The sequence below is a fragment of the Pteronotus mesoamericanus genome, unplaced genomic scaffold (assembly GCF_021234165.1).
Source record: "Pteronotus mesoamericanus isolate MK-2021 breed Mesoamerican mustached bat unplaced genomic scaffold, CSHL_Meso_final contig_20, whole genome shotgun sequence".
Classification (NCBI taxonomy): domain Eukaryota; kingdom Metazoa; phylum Chordata; class Mammalia; order Chiroptera; family Mormoopidae; genus Pteronotus; species Pteronotus mesoamericanus.
This window is the reverse complement of record NW_026555085.1, coordinates 38622712-38639833: the sequence shown is the minus strand read 5'-3', so window position 1 is coordinate 38639833 and position 17122 is coordinate 38622712. Positions and strand designations below refer to the sequence as shown.

The following is a 17122-nucleotide window of genomic DNA, read 5'->3' as shown; positions in this document are numbered from 1 at the left end:
GCACCTCTGGCACATACATACAAGTACAGATGATAAGATGCTATTATTTTGAACACTATTTTTTGAAGTATCTTTCTATAATTTCAAGTAGGCAGTAACAGTATTCCCATATATTAGAAATAAGGTAATAACTAAAACATCAGCTTTGCAAGAAGAGAAGTAAGGAGACAGGGAAGAAAAAGCCTACAGTTGTATTAACAATAAAGGAAAGTTACAGTTTCAAGTACCTGACTGATGGCATCCAAATCATCAATGAAGCTATTTACTTCTGATAGAAGCAGAGATATTATAGATTTTCTTAACAAGCTGCAACTTCCCAGGGTTACCAGACTCTGAGAGACATAATGCTGTACCTGAAACTGAAGATAAAAGTGAATAGGTTTCTACTTTTTATCAAGCCAGGTTAAAATCTAGGGTCCAGCACAAATAATGACCCTTTTTTATTACAAAATCTTTTATTACAAAATTATAAGCATGTAATTCTGTAACGTAACAATATTACACTCAGGCACACCATATGACATTTTAGGTGAAGTGCTCAAATTAAAACTATAAATTATTACACCCATATTATTACCCTACCAACCCAACTCAAGTAGGCATTACTTCTGCTGGACCCTTTATATTTCGTGGGCATTTTCTAAGACTTCACTACTAAGCTCCATGCTGTGGGGAGTATAAAAAGTCAACAGAATTCTAGGTCAGTTTCAAGAAAAAAATAGGAAATAGATAAATTATCATAATAAATGAAATTGTATATAGCAGTTAATATTTTGAATTGTATGACATGGTACTAAAATGACAATTTCACCTGCCATATCAAAAAAAGGATGTAATGATTTAGAGTGAATAAAAAATATGACAAAACAACTCTTAGGCCTGTAGGTACTAGATGTAGATGTGTGTGTGTATAAATATAAATATAGATATAGATAGATAAATATAGGAAAAGGATGAAAGAAAAGTTTGGAAATGTCAGTGGTGGAGCTATTAATGTACTATTGCGTCCCACCTCCATGCTGGAGAGTGACAGGTGGGAGGGAGGACTTCTCTATTCTGCACAAGTCAAAAGCTAGGCACTTCAGAGTGAGGAATAAAAATGAGAAGCTCTAAATTTTTATCTAGAGGCAGCAAAAGTACTCACAATTAAAAAAAGTTAAAAGAACAGTTGGAGACAGCAAACTATTTCACATATAGTTATTAGGAAGAAAACCACTTGATTATTAATCACATTAAATAAAATGTATATAAAGCATAATTGGAAATTCATTAAATATATTCTTTAAAATAGCTGGGAGAAAGGAGGCTTTAAGGAGAATCTCAAACCCAGAAACAGTATCTACCTTGTGATTTTTGTATATGAGCTTAAAAGCATATTAAGAAGATACTGCTTTTATATATAAAATGTTTAAATGGTTAATATACTTAAATGAAACATGTTAACTGTGACCTTTAGGGAATGCAGATATTTATCAAATTGACATATTAATGATGTATTTTAACTTAAAAGTTAATCAATGACAATAAGAAAGTTAAAGGATTATAGAATTCAAAAGCAATTTTTATTATAATTATAGACATGCATAAGTAGCTATTAATGTTTTCTTATTTTTTGTAGGAAAATATTTTTTTAGTTTCTTGTTCAATTACAGTTATCCCCAGTTTTCCCCTGTAACTCCCCCTTGCCCTACCCACCTCCCATTTTCAGCCCCCCCCACCCCAATGTCTTTGTCCAGGGGTCCTTTATACATGTGCCTTGACTTGACCCTTCCCCTTCTTTCCCCCGTTATCCCCCTTCCCCCTCCCCTCTGGTCACTGTCAGTTTGTTCTTTATTTCCATGTCTCCAGTTCTGTTTTGCTTGCTTGTTTGCTTTGTTCATTAGATTCTTGTTACAGGTGAGATCATATCATATTTGTCTTTCACCATGTGGCTTATTTCATTTAGCATAACACTCTCCAGTTCCATCCATGCTGTTGTAAAGGGTAGGGGTTCCTTCTTTCTTTTGGCCGTGTAGTATTACATTTTGTAAATTACCACAGTTTTGAGCCACTCATTTACTGATGGGCACTTATGCTGTTTCCAGCACTTGGCTATTGTAAATAACACTGCTATGAACATTGGGGTGCATAGGTTTCAGGACTCTTAGGGTATAATCCCAGCAGTGGAACTGCCAGGTCAAAAGGCAGTTCCATTTTTAGTTCTGAGGAAATTCCATACTGTTTTCCACAGCGGCTGCACCAGTTTGCATTCCCACCAACAGTGTACTAGTGTTCCCTTTTCTCCACAACCTTGCCAGCACTTGTTTGTTGATGTGTTTATGATGGCCACTCTGACTGGTGTGAAGTGTTATCTCATTGTGACTTTAATTTTCATCTCTTTGATGGTTAGTGATGCTGAGCATCTTTCATATGTCTCTGGGCCCTCTCTATGTCCTCTTTGGAGAAGTGTCTGTTCAGGTTCTTTGCCCATTTTTTAATTGTATTGTTTCTCTTCCTGGTGTGGAGTAATGTGAGTTCTTTATATATTTTGTAGACAAAAAAAAATATTTTCCAATATGGTTGGTTCCCTTTTTGCTTCGTTGATGTTTTCTTTAGCCATGCAGAAGCTTTTTAATTCGATATAGTTCCATTTGTTTATTCTTTCCTTTATATCTCTTGCTCTAGGGGACATATTGGTAATAGTTTTCTAAATCAATTTATTTACCAACTTAATAATAAGACCATATCAATATATTACCATAGAAATCATAGTTATTTATTTTGTTATTTCTTAAATATGTAATTGGCTAAGACTCATACCCTTCATAACTCTCCAGTATACTTATTCTTTTCAGAAATTTTACATTTGTGTTTGTGTCTGAAGAAAGAGTACCCTTATCTGAATAAGTTCTAAGAACCTCTGTTGGGTATTTTGCTAATGCTCTAAATGTTTATGTACTTACTTTCTCAGTATTTAAGATATGAGATAACTTAAAGTGAAGAAAAAGTTCACAGTAAAATAAAAGGGACTGCAGTGACTAGGCTAGGTTTGCAGAATCTGACTCCTAACACTGCCTGAGTCTAATCCCTGCTCCACAGCTTATTGACTTACACTGGCAATGTACATAAGCTTTTATGTCTCAGGTTCTGCAGCTGCAAAATAGTGACTGTCATAGCACCTACTTCCTACAATTGTTGTACATATTAAGTTAGACAATAAAAATGGTTAACACAGTGCTAACACCTAGTAAATGCTCAATAAGGATTAAAAATTATATTGTAGGAGGATAATATAAAAGTATTGAAGTTATATAAGGTTAATTCACTGACTCTTGAAAAGTTAAACACTATAAGTGAAATCTATTTTTCTAGAGTTAGTAGAGTCCTATTAGAGAACATTGCTAAGAAGAAAATTTTACCAAGAAACATTTTCCATAACATAGCTATGAACTTTTGTCTCCCCAATATGACTGAAGTTCATATGAGAGCAAAAACTAAGTATATAATCATTAGGTAATTAAAATTCTGTGAACACTATTATAAAAATGGCCTCTCTTCTTCCTTACAACTTTATTGACACTTGCCTTTCTGTAAATACAGTGTAACTTTTGAGAGAGGCTGATAAGGAGACCAGGGCTAACAATAACATTTTATACAAGGCCACTGTGGTGGATACCATGGAAACACTCGCCTAATACCCACGCCATCTCTATCTGTTCTAGCACATCTTCCTGTATTTCAGGGACTGGAGAGCTAGAAAAAAATTTTCCCAGTTTTCTCTGAAGTTAGAGTTTTTGATATGATTTGCATTCTGTCAATCAGAACTATTCATCTGAGACCTTGATTTAGAAGAGATTATGGAAGAAGAGAAGCAAGGCACAGGTCATGCATTTTGTTGGTGCAGATGGTGGCAGAGGTGGTATGGTTCTCGCTCATCCTGCAGCTGTTCGAAGGCTTCCTACTTTTTAAAATTCTTAATCTTGTCAGAAGCACCAAGATGCTACATGGGTGGTCTAGTGGTTTAGGGGAGTCATTCCTATAAACTCAGCCTTCCCAAAGGTGCTTTGATCTATATATTCACCTAGAGGGCTTATAGAGCTCAGTGTCAGATTGAAATCTTGACATATGCTGGGGTGGAAACTCCTACCACATGCCTAGTAAATTTGTCTATGTGACCTGTGCAGAAGATAAAAGAATTCTGAAGAATATCATAAACTTAATGAGGCAGTGTTTCTAATTACACAGTAAATGTTAAGGCCATAAACCCTAAGAAGAGCCCAGAGTAGAATACTGTATAAAGATCTCTAGCTGGTCTAAGCTGGGGAACAAGAAGTTCTGCTACTTGGATCTTATGACCAATAAGATCCAGTGTTCTTGTAGTTAATCAGTATACAATATGAAGTCTGTAGCTGACCCTAGTAAGAAAATTACAAAGAGGGGCCCTTGGGTTTGGGGAGAAAGCCATACTTTTCTTGACAAGTATATATTATCCTTTATAGAAAAAATATTCGTTTATGGTATTTGTCCTCACTAGGGACTGAATGACTTCCTTGTTGTAACATACCAAAAAACTCTATGCCCAGAGTTGCTCATTTGAATTGGGTGTTATTTACAGTCATGTATTCACAGCAATACCCCATCATCAAGCAGCTGTACTATACACAAAATTGGAATCATGTAGGAACTAAATGCAGAAGTATGTATTGCTTGAGCAATTAGTTCCAACTAGAATACCACTCCTTATAAAGTTGAATAATAGGAAATTTATATTCTAAACCAGTGACCAATATATGATGCTTTTTCTCCCCTGGCCACAGAATACATGGGCTCAAGAACTGGAGTATTAAAGTAAGATAGGGAATTTTCAATATTACTTCTAATGATTCATTGGCAAAGTGTTCTTCCCATACTTGTGACACTGGATTTTGGTTTACAAGCCTAAATAAACAAGTAAAAATGGTTGCTACCAAAGGACCCAACAATGGTTTTGTGAACTGGAAGTTGAGATTTCCACCTGGCTATATGGAATTCTTCATGACACTGTACCAATAGCAGGAAAAAGAAAAGAGGGTTCTCATGTTGGCTGGGGCAACTGACCTCAGTGGTAGGGAAAACATGAGTTTGGAATGCTGTAGCAGCTTCATGAAATGAGGCCACTAAAAGATCAGATCATTCAGGGATGAAATTCTGGGTAAATCTAACTAATTGAGGTTCTGGTTAAGGGCAAAGTGGGAATGTGGTGGAGGAAGAAAGTCAATAGAAATTGTGTGTGTGTTGGGTATTTGGCAGAGATTTACTTTATAATTTGGTCCACAAATTATAAAGTTTCAAATTGAAATTATAACTTAACTAACATAGGCATGATCATCACATGATCACATGAAATATTACATCGCATGAAATGATTGAGATTTCAAATCCTTCTTTTTGAGGTCTATAGATTTTTTTCTTTAGAGCATTGGTGCATTATGTTTTCATTATTATTATTGCTATTGCTATTTTGGGAAAGTCTGAATAGCAAAAAAGGGAGTATATGAATGTTGAATAATCTGAGGGGAAATCCATAGCAGACAGACTGGAATATCTATTCGAACATTCTTCAGGAACGCTTTCTGAGTTAAGGGAACTAAAACTATACTTCTAAAATTTTTTCAGGGAAGATTCTGGATTCTTCTTAATTCTTCTTAAATTATCCTAATCATCCAATCTTTTGTACATAGTCAGAATTACTTAGATTACTCAGAATCACGGCATCCCTTTTGAATGACGATAGAGTTTCCAGCAGAGGCAGCAGGATCCCTCCCTGCCTCCCTCCCTCCCTTTTATGCTGGGAGAAATGATACTAATGGGAAATGAGAATCTTTAGGCAGGAATGAAAGAAACCAAAATGGTAACTATCTGGGTATACAGAAAAGATTATTTTCCCCTTAATTTCTTTAAAACACAGCTTAAAGTTAAAAAAAAATTCTGTAAATGACAACCTAAAGTAAAAATATAATTATCTTATATGCAGACATGATACATATGACAATTATAGCATAAGAAACAGCAGCATGAGCCAATAATCAATTTATTACCTGAGCTCCAAAATTCACTCTTCAATATATGATCTGCAATAATGGACAGCATTCTTTTAAACATCCCTCCTTTACATGAGCAACATACTACATTTCTCAGTAGAGGATACTGATGGATCACTCCAAGAGACATAGGCTTCTCTGTTGATTCTGGCTGTTGCATAGTGGGTCAGCAGTGTGGATATCAGGAAAGCTGGTGAGGTTTATTCCAGCTGCCCATCCAGAAGTTTAGGTTCCTTGAAGACCTTGCAAATTCAACCTGTTCTGGCAATAACCCTCCCATGACCCTGTCTACACAGAAACTGGCAACCTGAAGTCCTCCTGCGCACACCAGCACCTGAACTCTACATATGCATGTATGTATGTAAGTGTATATACATACATCATATATATGTATATATGGATGCAGTCCTGTAACTGACACAATTATCTAATTCCAGAACCCCAGAAAAGAAATTCCATAAGAAGTTGCTCTCCATTCCCCCTTCCTTTAGCCCTTGACAACCACTAAACCTACATTGTATCTCTATGGCATTGCCTCTCTGGGCATTTCATATAATGAAATGATACTATATGTGGCATTTGTGTCTGACTTCTTTCATTTAGAATAATTATTTCTTCAAAGTTCATGTATTTTGTAGCATGTATCAGTACTTCACTCCTTTTTGTGGCTAAATGATAGCTCATTATATGGATATACCACTTTTGTTTATCCATTCATCAATGAGGACATTAGGGTTGTTTTCACTTTTTTGGCTATTAGAAATAAAGCTGCAATGAACATTCATGTAGAAATTTTGGGGTAGAAATATTTTTTCCAATTCTCTTGGATAATATCTAGTACTAGAATTGCTCAGTGACATGACTCTGTTTAACCTCTTGAGAAACTGCCTAAACCCTTCCCAAAGTTACTAAACCATTTTATATGCTCACCAACAATGTACAGTGATTCCAATTCTTCCACATCTTTGGTACATCCTTTTCAACACTTGCTGTTTCTTTCTTTGTTCCTTTCCTTCCATTTCCCTTTCCTTTTCCCTCCCCCTTCCCGTTCCTTTTTGCAATTCTACTGGAAGTGGTGTTTCACTGTGTTTTGATTTGCACTTCCCTAATAACTAATGATTTTGAGCATCTTTTCATGTGCTTATTGGCCATTTATAGCTTCTTGCAAAAATATCTATTAAAATGCTTTGCGCCTTAGCTGGTGTGGCTCAGTGGATTGAGCACCAGCCTGTGAACCAAAGGGTTGCCAATTCGATTCCTAGTATAGGGCACACCTGGGTTGTGGGCTAGGCCCCCAGAAGGGTGCATGGGAGATGCAACCACACATTGATGTTTCTCTTCCTCTCTTTCTCCCTTCCTTCCCCTTTCTAAAATTAAATAATATCTTTTAAAGAATTAAATAAGTTATTTTTTAATTTATAATTTTAAATTTTATTTAAAAATTAAATAAAATGCTTTGCTATTTTATAGTTTGTTCATCTTTATTATTATTGAGTTATAAGAGTTATTTAGATAGTCTCCATACAGGTCCCATATCAGATATATGATTTGTAAATATTTTCTCCCATTTTATGGGATGACTGCTTGTATTCTTGATGGTGTCATTAATAACACAACTTTGTTTTTGGTGTTATTTGTAAGAAACAAATGCATAATCCCCGGTCACAAACAATTACTCCTGTTTGCTTCTTAGAGTTCACTGTTTTAGCTCTTTAGGTATATGATCTATTTTGAGTTAATTTTGATATAGTATCCATTTGCATGTGGGCATCCAGTTGTTCCAGCAGCACCATTTGCCAAAAAGGTATTTCTACCCCACTGAATAACCGTGGCGCCCTTGTTGACATCAATGGACAATATAAGGATTTACTTGATGGACTCTCAGTTCTACTGCATTAATATTAATGCTTAACTTATATCAGTACCACAGTATATTGATGATTGTACATTTATAGCAAGTTTTGAAATGAGGATGTATGAATCCTACAACTTTGCTCTCCTTTTTAGGGCTGTTTTGGTTACTCTGGATCCCTTTCATTTCCACATGAATTTTAGTGTCAGCTTGTCAGTTTCTGCAAAAGTGATGGCTGGTATTTTGATAGGGATTGTGTTGAATCTCCTGATTGATTTTGGGACAATTACCATATCAATATTAAATCTTATAATTCATGAACATGTAAAATTTTTCTCCATAATTTCTTCCAAAAATGTTTTGTAGTTTTCAGCAAAGACATCTTGTACTTCACTTGATAATTCATTCTTAAATATTCTGTTATTTTTCATACTAATATACATAGAATTATCTTAATTTCATTTAAGAATCAATTACTTTTTAATTTTTCCGAGTATGTATTATTTTAAACATGTGCAATACCCTGGATTGAAAACAACTAAATTATCTTCCTCCTATAGTAGATAAGATAAATTAACAAATCTGAGAATCATGGGTAGGAAGTAAAACTAGATTACATATGGCATCGCCTTTAATTCCCTTTTTGCTTAAAAAAATTTACTTGAATCCATTAAAGGCTGGAAATAAAATTTATTATCAGAATTATTTTCAAAATGGTATTGCTATATAGCATTTCATGAACATTTGGAATACACTATGGATTCTGTAATCATCTGTATGTTCCTTAAGAATTACATCACATAACCTAACAGGAAGATTTCATAATTTGATGTAGTTTATCTACCTCCCTGCTGCCACTATAACTAATACTATTACTATCCTCATCTTTGAAAGGTGAGATAATCTAGTCATTAAAAGCCCACACTCTGAAGCCAAACTTCCTGTCAGTGTACTATTTATGTGCCCATTGGGGAGTTACCACACTTCTCTGTACCTCAGTTTTGTCATCTGTAAAAGGTGGATAAAAATAGCTATTTCTTAGGCATGTTTGGAAAACTAAGTAAGTTAATACATGTAAGTACTTGCAATAGTGTTTGGCACATAGTAATGTCCAAGGAGGGTTAGCTATTTTTGACTCCAAGAAAAGAAGATAACCAGATGGCAGTACAAAAAAATGTCTTTTTTCCCCCCATCCTACCTGCAGCTTTACAGAGAGCTTACACCTCCTCCTCTACCCCATTGGTTTCATACAAACTTTAGAACTTTTCTATTTCTGTAAAAATGCCATTAGAATTTTAATAGGCATTGCATTGAGTCTATAGATGCCTTTGGGTAGCATGGTCATTTTAACAATTCTTCTGATCCATGAATATGGTTTATTTTTCCATTTATCTATATCTTTATTTTATCAGTGTCATAGTTTTCCGGGTAAAGATCTTTTGCTCCCTTGGTTAAATATATTCCTAATTATTTTATTGTTTTCGGTGGTATTGTGAATGAGATTATTTTCTTTATTTCTTTTTCAGATATTCAGATGCTACTGTATTGAAATTTCTGTATGTTGATATTATATCCTGTAAACTTACTGACTTCATTATTTAGGTGTAAACAGTGTTTTGGTGGAGTCTTTAGGATTTTCTATATATAAGATCATATTATCTGCAGAGAAAATTCACTTCTTTCTTTTCTGATCTGGATGCCTTTTATTACTTTCTCTTGCATAACTACTCTGGCTAGGACTTCCTTCCTATATTTTGTTGAGTGGTGACAGTTGATACACTTGTCTTATTCCTGATTTTAAAGGAAAAACTTTCAGTCTTTCATGACTGAGTATGATGTTAGCTGTGGGGTTCTCATAGGGCCTTTTTTATAATGAAGTATGTTCCCTCTTTACCCAATTTGTTGCGAGTTGTTATAATGAAAGGGAGTTATGGTGTCAAATGCATTTTCTGCATCTATTGAGATGATTATATGCTATTTATCTTTAGTTCTTTACATGGTGTTTCACATTTACTAATTTGCCTATGTTGACACACGCAGAAATAAACTGACCTTGAATATGGTGTTTGATCCTATCTATGTACTGTTGAATTTGGTTTGATAAATGTTGATAATTTGTGTGTGTGTGTGTGTGTGTGTGTGTGTGTATAATTATCAGGGATATTGTTGTGTAGTTTACTTTTTTGGTAGTATCCTTATCTGGCTTTAGTATCAGGGTAATGCTGGCCTCATATAGTAAGTTTATTAATGTTCCTCTTCAATTCTTTGTAAGATTTTGGGAGACTGGCATTCTTATTTAAATATTTGGTAGAATTCACCATGGAAACCATTAAAAAACCACTCGAGGAAAGCATCCCCAGTTTAGTTCTTGGGAATACTTACAGATGAAATTTAGACAAATATGGGCTAATAATAAAAAATGACCAAATAAACTTGAATATAAACCATCATCTCTTAAACAATAATAACAAATATAGATCTCCAAAGACTCAGACATTAATTAGATAAAAGCAACTGAAACTGAGAAATAAAAGATTATAAATAAAAACTCACTGAATGACAGAAATAGCAAATTGATCAGAGGTAAAGTGAAAAGTAGTAAGCTGAAAATTGATATAAAGAAATCATTCAGAATGTAGGAAAGAGTGTGTAGACATGAACAGAGGTTAAGAATAAGGAGATGTAATATATGTTTATATAGATTTTTTTTATTGAGACATCTGGAAAAGAAACAATATAGGAAAATATAAAGGGAGAGAGTTTTCCAGGTATAATAGCAATAAAAACTCACAGATAAGGGAAGCATAATATATACTCACAGAAAAAAAACAATTAGACTGACACAGAATTCCTCAATAGCTAGAATAAAAGCCATAAGCCTTTGGCATATTATGAGTACCTTCAAAATACTTAGAGAAAATATGTATCAATCTATAATTGTGTGCTAGACACAATTATATTAATCTATAATTTTGTTCTTCAGAAATTAAGACATTTTTAGTGCACAAGAGGTAGTTCAATACTTATAAAACAGTACTAAAGGGACTTCTAAAGGTTAGACTTAAAAAAAAAAAAAAGAAAAATGATCCCTGTAGTTTCCTTTTATTTGGTATTCTTAAGAGGTCTGTTTTCCTCTTATATGCCCATTTATATTAAAGTTTCCTTTAGACCTACTTTTATATTTCATTTTAATCTGCATCAAAAGAAAGCATATCCTGGCACTAACATTTGTGGGATGTTAGTAAAACTACAGAGTACACAGCCAAGAGAGATAAAAACCTGGGGACCAAATAAATAAGGGTTAGGCTCTCAGAAAGCTAGTGATAAAAGCAAACTTAAATAGTTCATGGAAGACATAAATGAAGTGAAGAAAATGAGAAAAGCAGGCACACATAAAAGTTTGGCATTGTGAAAATCACAAGTTCTTAAAGAAGACAGAACAAATGAATCAGAATAAATCATCAAAGCTCAAAGTATAGAAATCTTCCTAGAATCAACAAAAGATCAGATATAGGAAACAGAACGACTTCTTCGGGTTTCAAACAAAATTGATACACTGAAACCAACACTAAGGTATATCTAGAAAATATTAAATTCCAAATAAAAAAGAAAGGCTCTTTTTATACCCTAGGCACTAACTGGTAGATCTCTTTAACAGAGGAAGAGTACTACCCAATTTCAGTTCTATAGCATAACTTAAAAGTTAGTATACTCATTGGGTGAAAAAAGGGCAAAGTGATGGAAACTTTGGATAGAAAGAACTTGGAATGATCACTGGTTAATTCAGATATCCACATCAAACTGAATTAAAGGTAATGTAAGGAATTAATTGTTTTAATCTCTGAAATAATACCAGAAAATAATACTAATACCCATTAGAGTTCTGGTCAGGTGTAATGACTTTTCTAAGGTTTGAGCAGCAAAATAAGTAAGACAAAAAACAATCACCTAAGTAAAAAGTGTAGAGTAGTAACTAAGAGTGACTAAAACACTGTAAGAAAGAAATCTGTTAAATACAACCAAAAAAAGTTAATGGAGGAAGTCAAAAATACAGTATTAAAACATTATTGAGTACCCAATATATTAATATAAAATATTAATAGGTAATTCACAGAGAAGTAAATAGAAATGGTAATTGAACATTTGAAAAAAAAGTTCAACACTTCACAATAACCAAATTAAAATTAAACCAAAGAACATATTTACTGTATATTTATATTGAAATTATATTTTTATACAGCTAAATATCCAACAACATGGGAATTGTGTTGCATCCACTATGTAAGCATTAAAAACATTACAATTATATAATAACATAGAATACTAACATCATAACACACAGTAGAAACATGTAAAAACAAGTGATTAGTTTTAAAAATAATAAAAAAATTTGTATATTTATAAAAACCATGAAGGAAATTTTAAATTTCTGGAAAAGAAGAATTGTGAAAATTAATTTCACTTCATTTTAGAGTTGTACTGAGGATGATATTTCTTGTTAAAAAGTTCATGAAAACATGAGTTTAAGAAACCAATTAGATTGATAAACAGGGTGGGACAAAAGTAGGTTTACAGTTGTTTGTATGGAAGATAATACAATAATTAATAAATAATAACACAAGAATAAACTCTTGTGTTTCACATACTCACAGCTGTAAACCTGTTTTTGCCCCACCCTGTAAATGTAAGTCAAATACTGTAATAGTTTTAATGAGACACATGATTTTTTACCTTATTAAAAGATCTATTTTGAAAGACCTCTGATGCTTTCAAGATATGCTCTATTGGAAAAGTAGATATAAAATAAACTTTTCTAGGACACTGATTTTAAACAGTTTTCAATGAAACTATGGCAGTAAACATACACATGCCAAAACATAATGAAAATCCTGATATATAGGTGATATGGCAACATAAATTTTCTAGACTAATAGGGTAGATGACAACCACCATATATAAAATAAAATAAAAAAACAACACTAGGTCCAATTTAATACCACTTTGGAAAAGCTGTGTTCTGTTGGCTTCTATGGCCTTGTTTACAGATCCTGATGAGCTATATCTTACACACTGGCTGAGATTTCTCCAGTCCATCACCAATGCAGTTCAAGTCGGTATCAAAACAAGCACAGTGAGCAGAACACATGAAGAGTGTCAGGACTGTGGAATGGTGCACTTAAAAATGTGGTAAGCCAGAAGATATATAAGTGCTCTCTCCCCATGTTACCAAATACCTGGGCCCTAAAAGCTGGTCTGCCTGCATTATTCTAGTCTATTTTAAGGAAGGGAAAAAAAAAAGAGAAAGTAAAATAGTTTTGGAGAAGAATAAAAAATGTTGTAAGAGTAAGATTAGAGCAATGACAACATGTTTAGGAGTCTATAAAGGCTAAGTTAATTATTTCTTTGTCTGTGGCATGTGGCAAACTTCATTCGAGATGGTAGAGATTTACAAGAAATGAAGATGGCACAGGCAAAGTCTAGAGAAAACCTGACTGGCCATGGTGACAATGAGAACTCAGGTCAGCAGAGCTGTAAATGGAAAGACAGCCCCAACAAGGATTCTGTATCAGGCAGCTAAGGTGACCCTGGGTATAAGGAATGAAACCCCAGGGTCAAAAGCTCAAGGATGCTCCTTGCAACACAGGAAACCTACTATTTCTATCCTCAGAGAGAGCTAAATATTTCAAAAAGATGCAGGGTACTGTCAAGGACAGGTTCTGTGATGTTTCTGCTTTTCAGGGACTTCTCTGGACCTAACCATAGAGTGGGAAAAATATTGCCTCTGCATTTTTTCAATACCTCACTTATACTGGAGATAATTTCTATATAATAAGAATATAATTGTACTACAGATAAAATGATGGTAAACAGAATATTTAAGAAAGTAAAAACAAACAAGCAAACAACATGCACACACACACTTACTTCACACCGGTGTCATCCAGCAATGAACACAGGATGAATTACAGCTACATTCAATAATACTGGGTCTTATGAGAACCCGGGATTGAATCTACACTTACATGGCCAATTAATCTATGACAGGGGAGGCAAGAATACACAATGGGGAAAAGACAAGTTTCCTTAATAAACGGTGTTGAAAAACCTGTACAGATACATGTAAAAAAAAACTGTACTACACTACTTTCTTATACACCATATACAAAAATAAACACAAAATGGATTAAATTTAAGACCTGAAAACATACAATTGCTAGAAGAAAAAAATAATAGACAGTAAACTCTATGACAGTGGTTTTAGTAGCAATATATTTCTGGATATGTCTCCTCCAGCAAAGGCAGCAAAAGCAATAGTGAACAAGTGGGACTAAATCAAACTAAAAAGTTCCTGCAAAGTGACCTACTGAATGGGAGAAGATATTTGCTAATGGTATATTTGATAGCCAGTTAATATCCAAAATATATAAGGAACTCATACAACTTAACACCAAAAGCCCCAAACAATCTTATTTAAAAATGGACAGAGGACCTGAATAGACATTTCTCCAAAAAAGACATGCAGATGGGTCAACAGAGACATGGAAAAATGCGCAACATCACTAATCATCAGGGAAATGCAAATCAAAACCACAATGACATACCACTTCATACCTCATATCTGTCAGAATGGCTATAATCAAAAGCAAAGAACAAGTGTTGGCCAGGATATAGAGACAAGGGAACTCTCATGCACTATTGGTGGGAATTTAAGTTGGTACAGTTACTATGTAAAACAGTATGGAGATTCCTCAAAAATTAAAACTAAAATTAAAAAATTAAAACTAGGCCCAGGTAACTCAGTCGGTCTTTAGAGCATTGTTCCGATAGCCCAAGGTTGCAGGTTCCATCCCCCGTCAAGATATGTACAAGAATCAACTAATGAATGTATAACTCAGTGGAACAACAAAATGATGTTTCTCTCTGTCTGAAAAAACAAATGGTAAAAAAATTAAAAATAGAACTAGCAGATGACACAGTAATTTCACTCCTAGGTATTTATCCTAAGAAAAAGAAAATACTTATTCAAAAAATATATGTACTTGTTTGTCTCTTGCAACTTTTTTTTTATGCTAGCCAAGATTTTGAAGTAACCTAGGTGTCTACTGTCAGATGATTAAGTAGATGTAGTATATATCTATAATGGAATATTACTCAGCCATAAAAAAGAATGAAATCTTGCTATTTGTGACCACATGGATGGACCTAGAGAGTATTATGCTAAGTGAAGTAAGTCAGATGGAGAGATAAATATTGTATGATTTCACTTATATGTGGAATCTAAGAAATAAAGAGAATGACACAGAAACAAACTCACAGATGCAGAAAACAAACTGATGGTTGTTAGATGGGTAGGGAGGTGGGAGGGTTGATATACACGGGGAAGGGGATTAAGAAGCACAAATTTCAGTTACAAAATAAGTTGCAAGGATGTTATGTACAACACAGGGAACACAGTCAATAATATCATAATATTTCTGTACAGTGGCAGATGGTTACTAGTCTTAGTGTGGTGATCACTTTGTAGGGTATATTAAGATTTAATCGCTATGTTATACACCTGAAACTAATATAACATTGTATGTCAACTTTAATTTTTAAAATTCATGAAAGTATAATGGTGCCTAAGGTTTTAGCTTGAATAACAATGTATTTATTTTTTACCCTCTGTAGTCTCTAGCCTGTTAATAAACCCAGTTCTTGATTCTGTGTGAAAAAGAATTATGATATAAATTATAGCCTAAACGGGTAAGCAAATATGGTCTTTAAAAAATAAATATGATGGTGATAGCAGATGATGACAAGAATTTCATCAGGACAAACTGGAATTGAACATGAAACAAGCATTATAAATAGTAGTATTTACAATTACAATAAGTTTACATATCAAAGCATTATTTAGGGGTTAAATTATTTAAATGTTTAATTGAGGTCAAGTTAGAATATTTTATTGCCAGTCCATCTTTGGCTCCTTCTGGATCTGAAGTTTTGACTTAGTCTTTCTAAACAGTATCAGCTTGGACTGGATTGGGTATGGGTCACTCAATGCTGAAATGATAGATTTGAAGCTCAAAAATTGCCAACAATAGTTAAATATTTACTATTAATAGTAATAATTTAAAATATCTACTTATAAGAGAATGAGTAAGAAGCAAAAGTAAAGTTGACAATGTATTAAAACACCTAGGCAAGGCAGTATTTTAGCTTAATTCAGCTAATATTACTTAGCAAGATAACTGCATTTACAGTCATGTGCCTATAGAAGGAATAACAACCCACATTGCTGTGTATGGGTGAGGATGAAAAATAAAACAAACTACCTAGACGAAGACAGGAGGATTGCTTACAAAAATTTTCATAATGAAAAGGGTAAGCGATCAGTTGTTACTCTAGAATGAGTGGAAATCAAGGGCAAATCAAACCAAACTTTTATAAGTAAGAAAAAGAGAGAACTGTTTAGTCTAAAATGTCAATAAGAAAAGATGTAGTAACCCCTTTTTGTTAATAAAAAAAATCTCGGTCATAAAATACTAGTTCCACACTTCTAATGTTCACCCAAAGTGATATTAAAGATATTATGGAGACGCCTTAAAGGGCTTGGAGCAGCACTACATAATAGTGAGGGCACATTCAGAAATTAGTTTCGGCCTCTGATGGACAATAAATCTGCCTTAGCTCAACAGAAATCAGCCCGCAGGCCGAAGAAAAATGAAGACCCAGATGACAAACAAAATCAAATCAAGCCCTAGGGGTCCATGCCATTCTCCTGACACTGCCTCCCAGGCCATTCGCTGCCGGCTACATTTCACTGCGGAAGCCCTGACCCCTAATCTCTGACTCCGCTGCATCCTCGATATGTAAAGGAAGTTACTGATAATTTAGGGAAGCCAACATCAAACTCTGTTCCTATAATCACTATCATTTTTTTTCTTTTGTTTTCTCATCTACAGAAGGACAAGGGACGATATACAGGGAGTACTGATTAAAAGATAGATTCTTGAAAATAGCTAGATTATGATCCAACTGTAAATAAGTTCCCAGTTGCTATCTTTCTCTGTCATGTGGGGAAAAGGCAATGGAGTGTCTAGGTGAAACAACATCATGCCTGCCAAAATTATAGATTTAAACTGATGGAAAAATTTGTTAGAAGTACACAAAGAATCTTTCTCTAAACTTCAAAACTGTACATGTTTTTCCATATGGTTTTTACTTG

General features: G+C 34.0%; 1 protein-coding gene across 1 annotated transcript in view; it reads right to left on the bottom strand.

Moving 5' to 3' along the window:
• Window positions 1-17122, bottom strand: part of MEI4 (meiotic double-stranded break formation protein 4) — a 128164-nt gene that overhangs the window by 53333 nt on the left and 57709 nt on the right. Inside the window, exon 3 of the mRNA XM_054568843.1 lies at window positions 228-359. Within this exon, the coding sequence (XP_054424818.1) occupies window positions 228-359 (132 nt within the window). The remainder of the gene's footprint in view (window positions 1-227; window positions 360-17122) is intronic.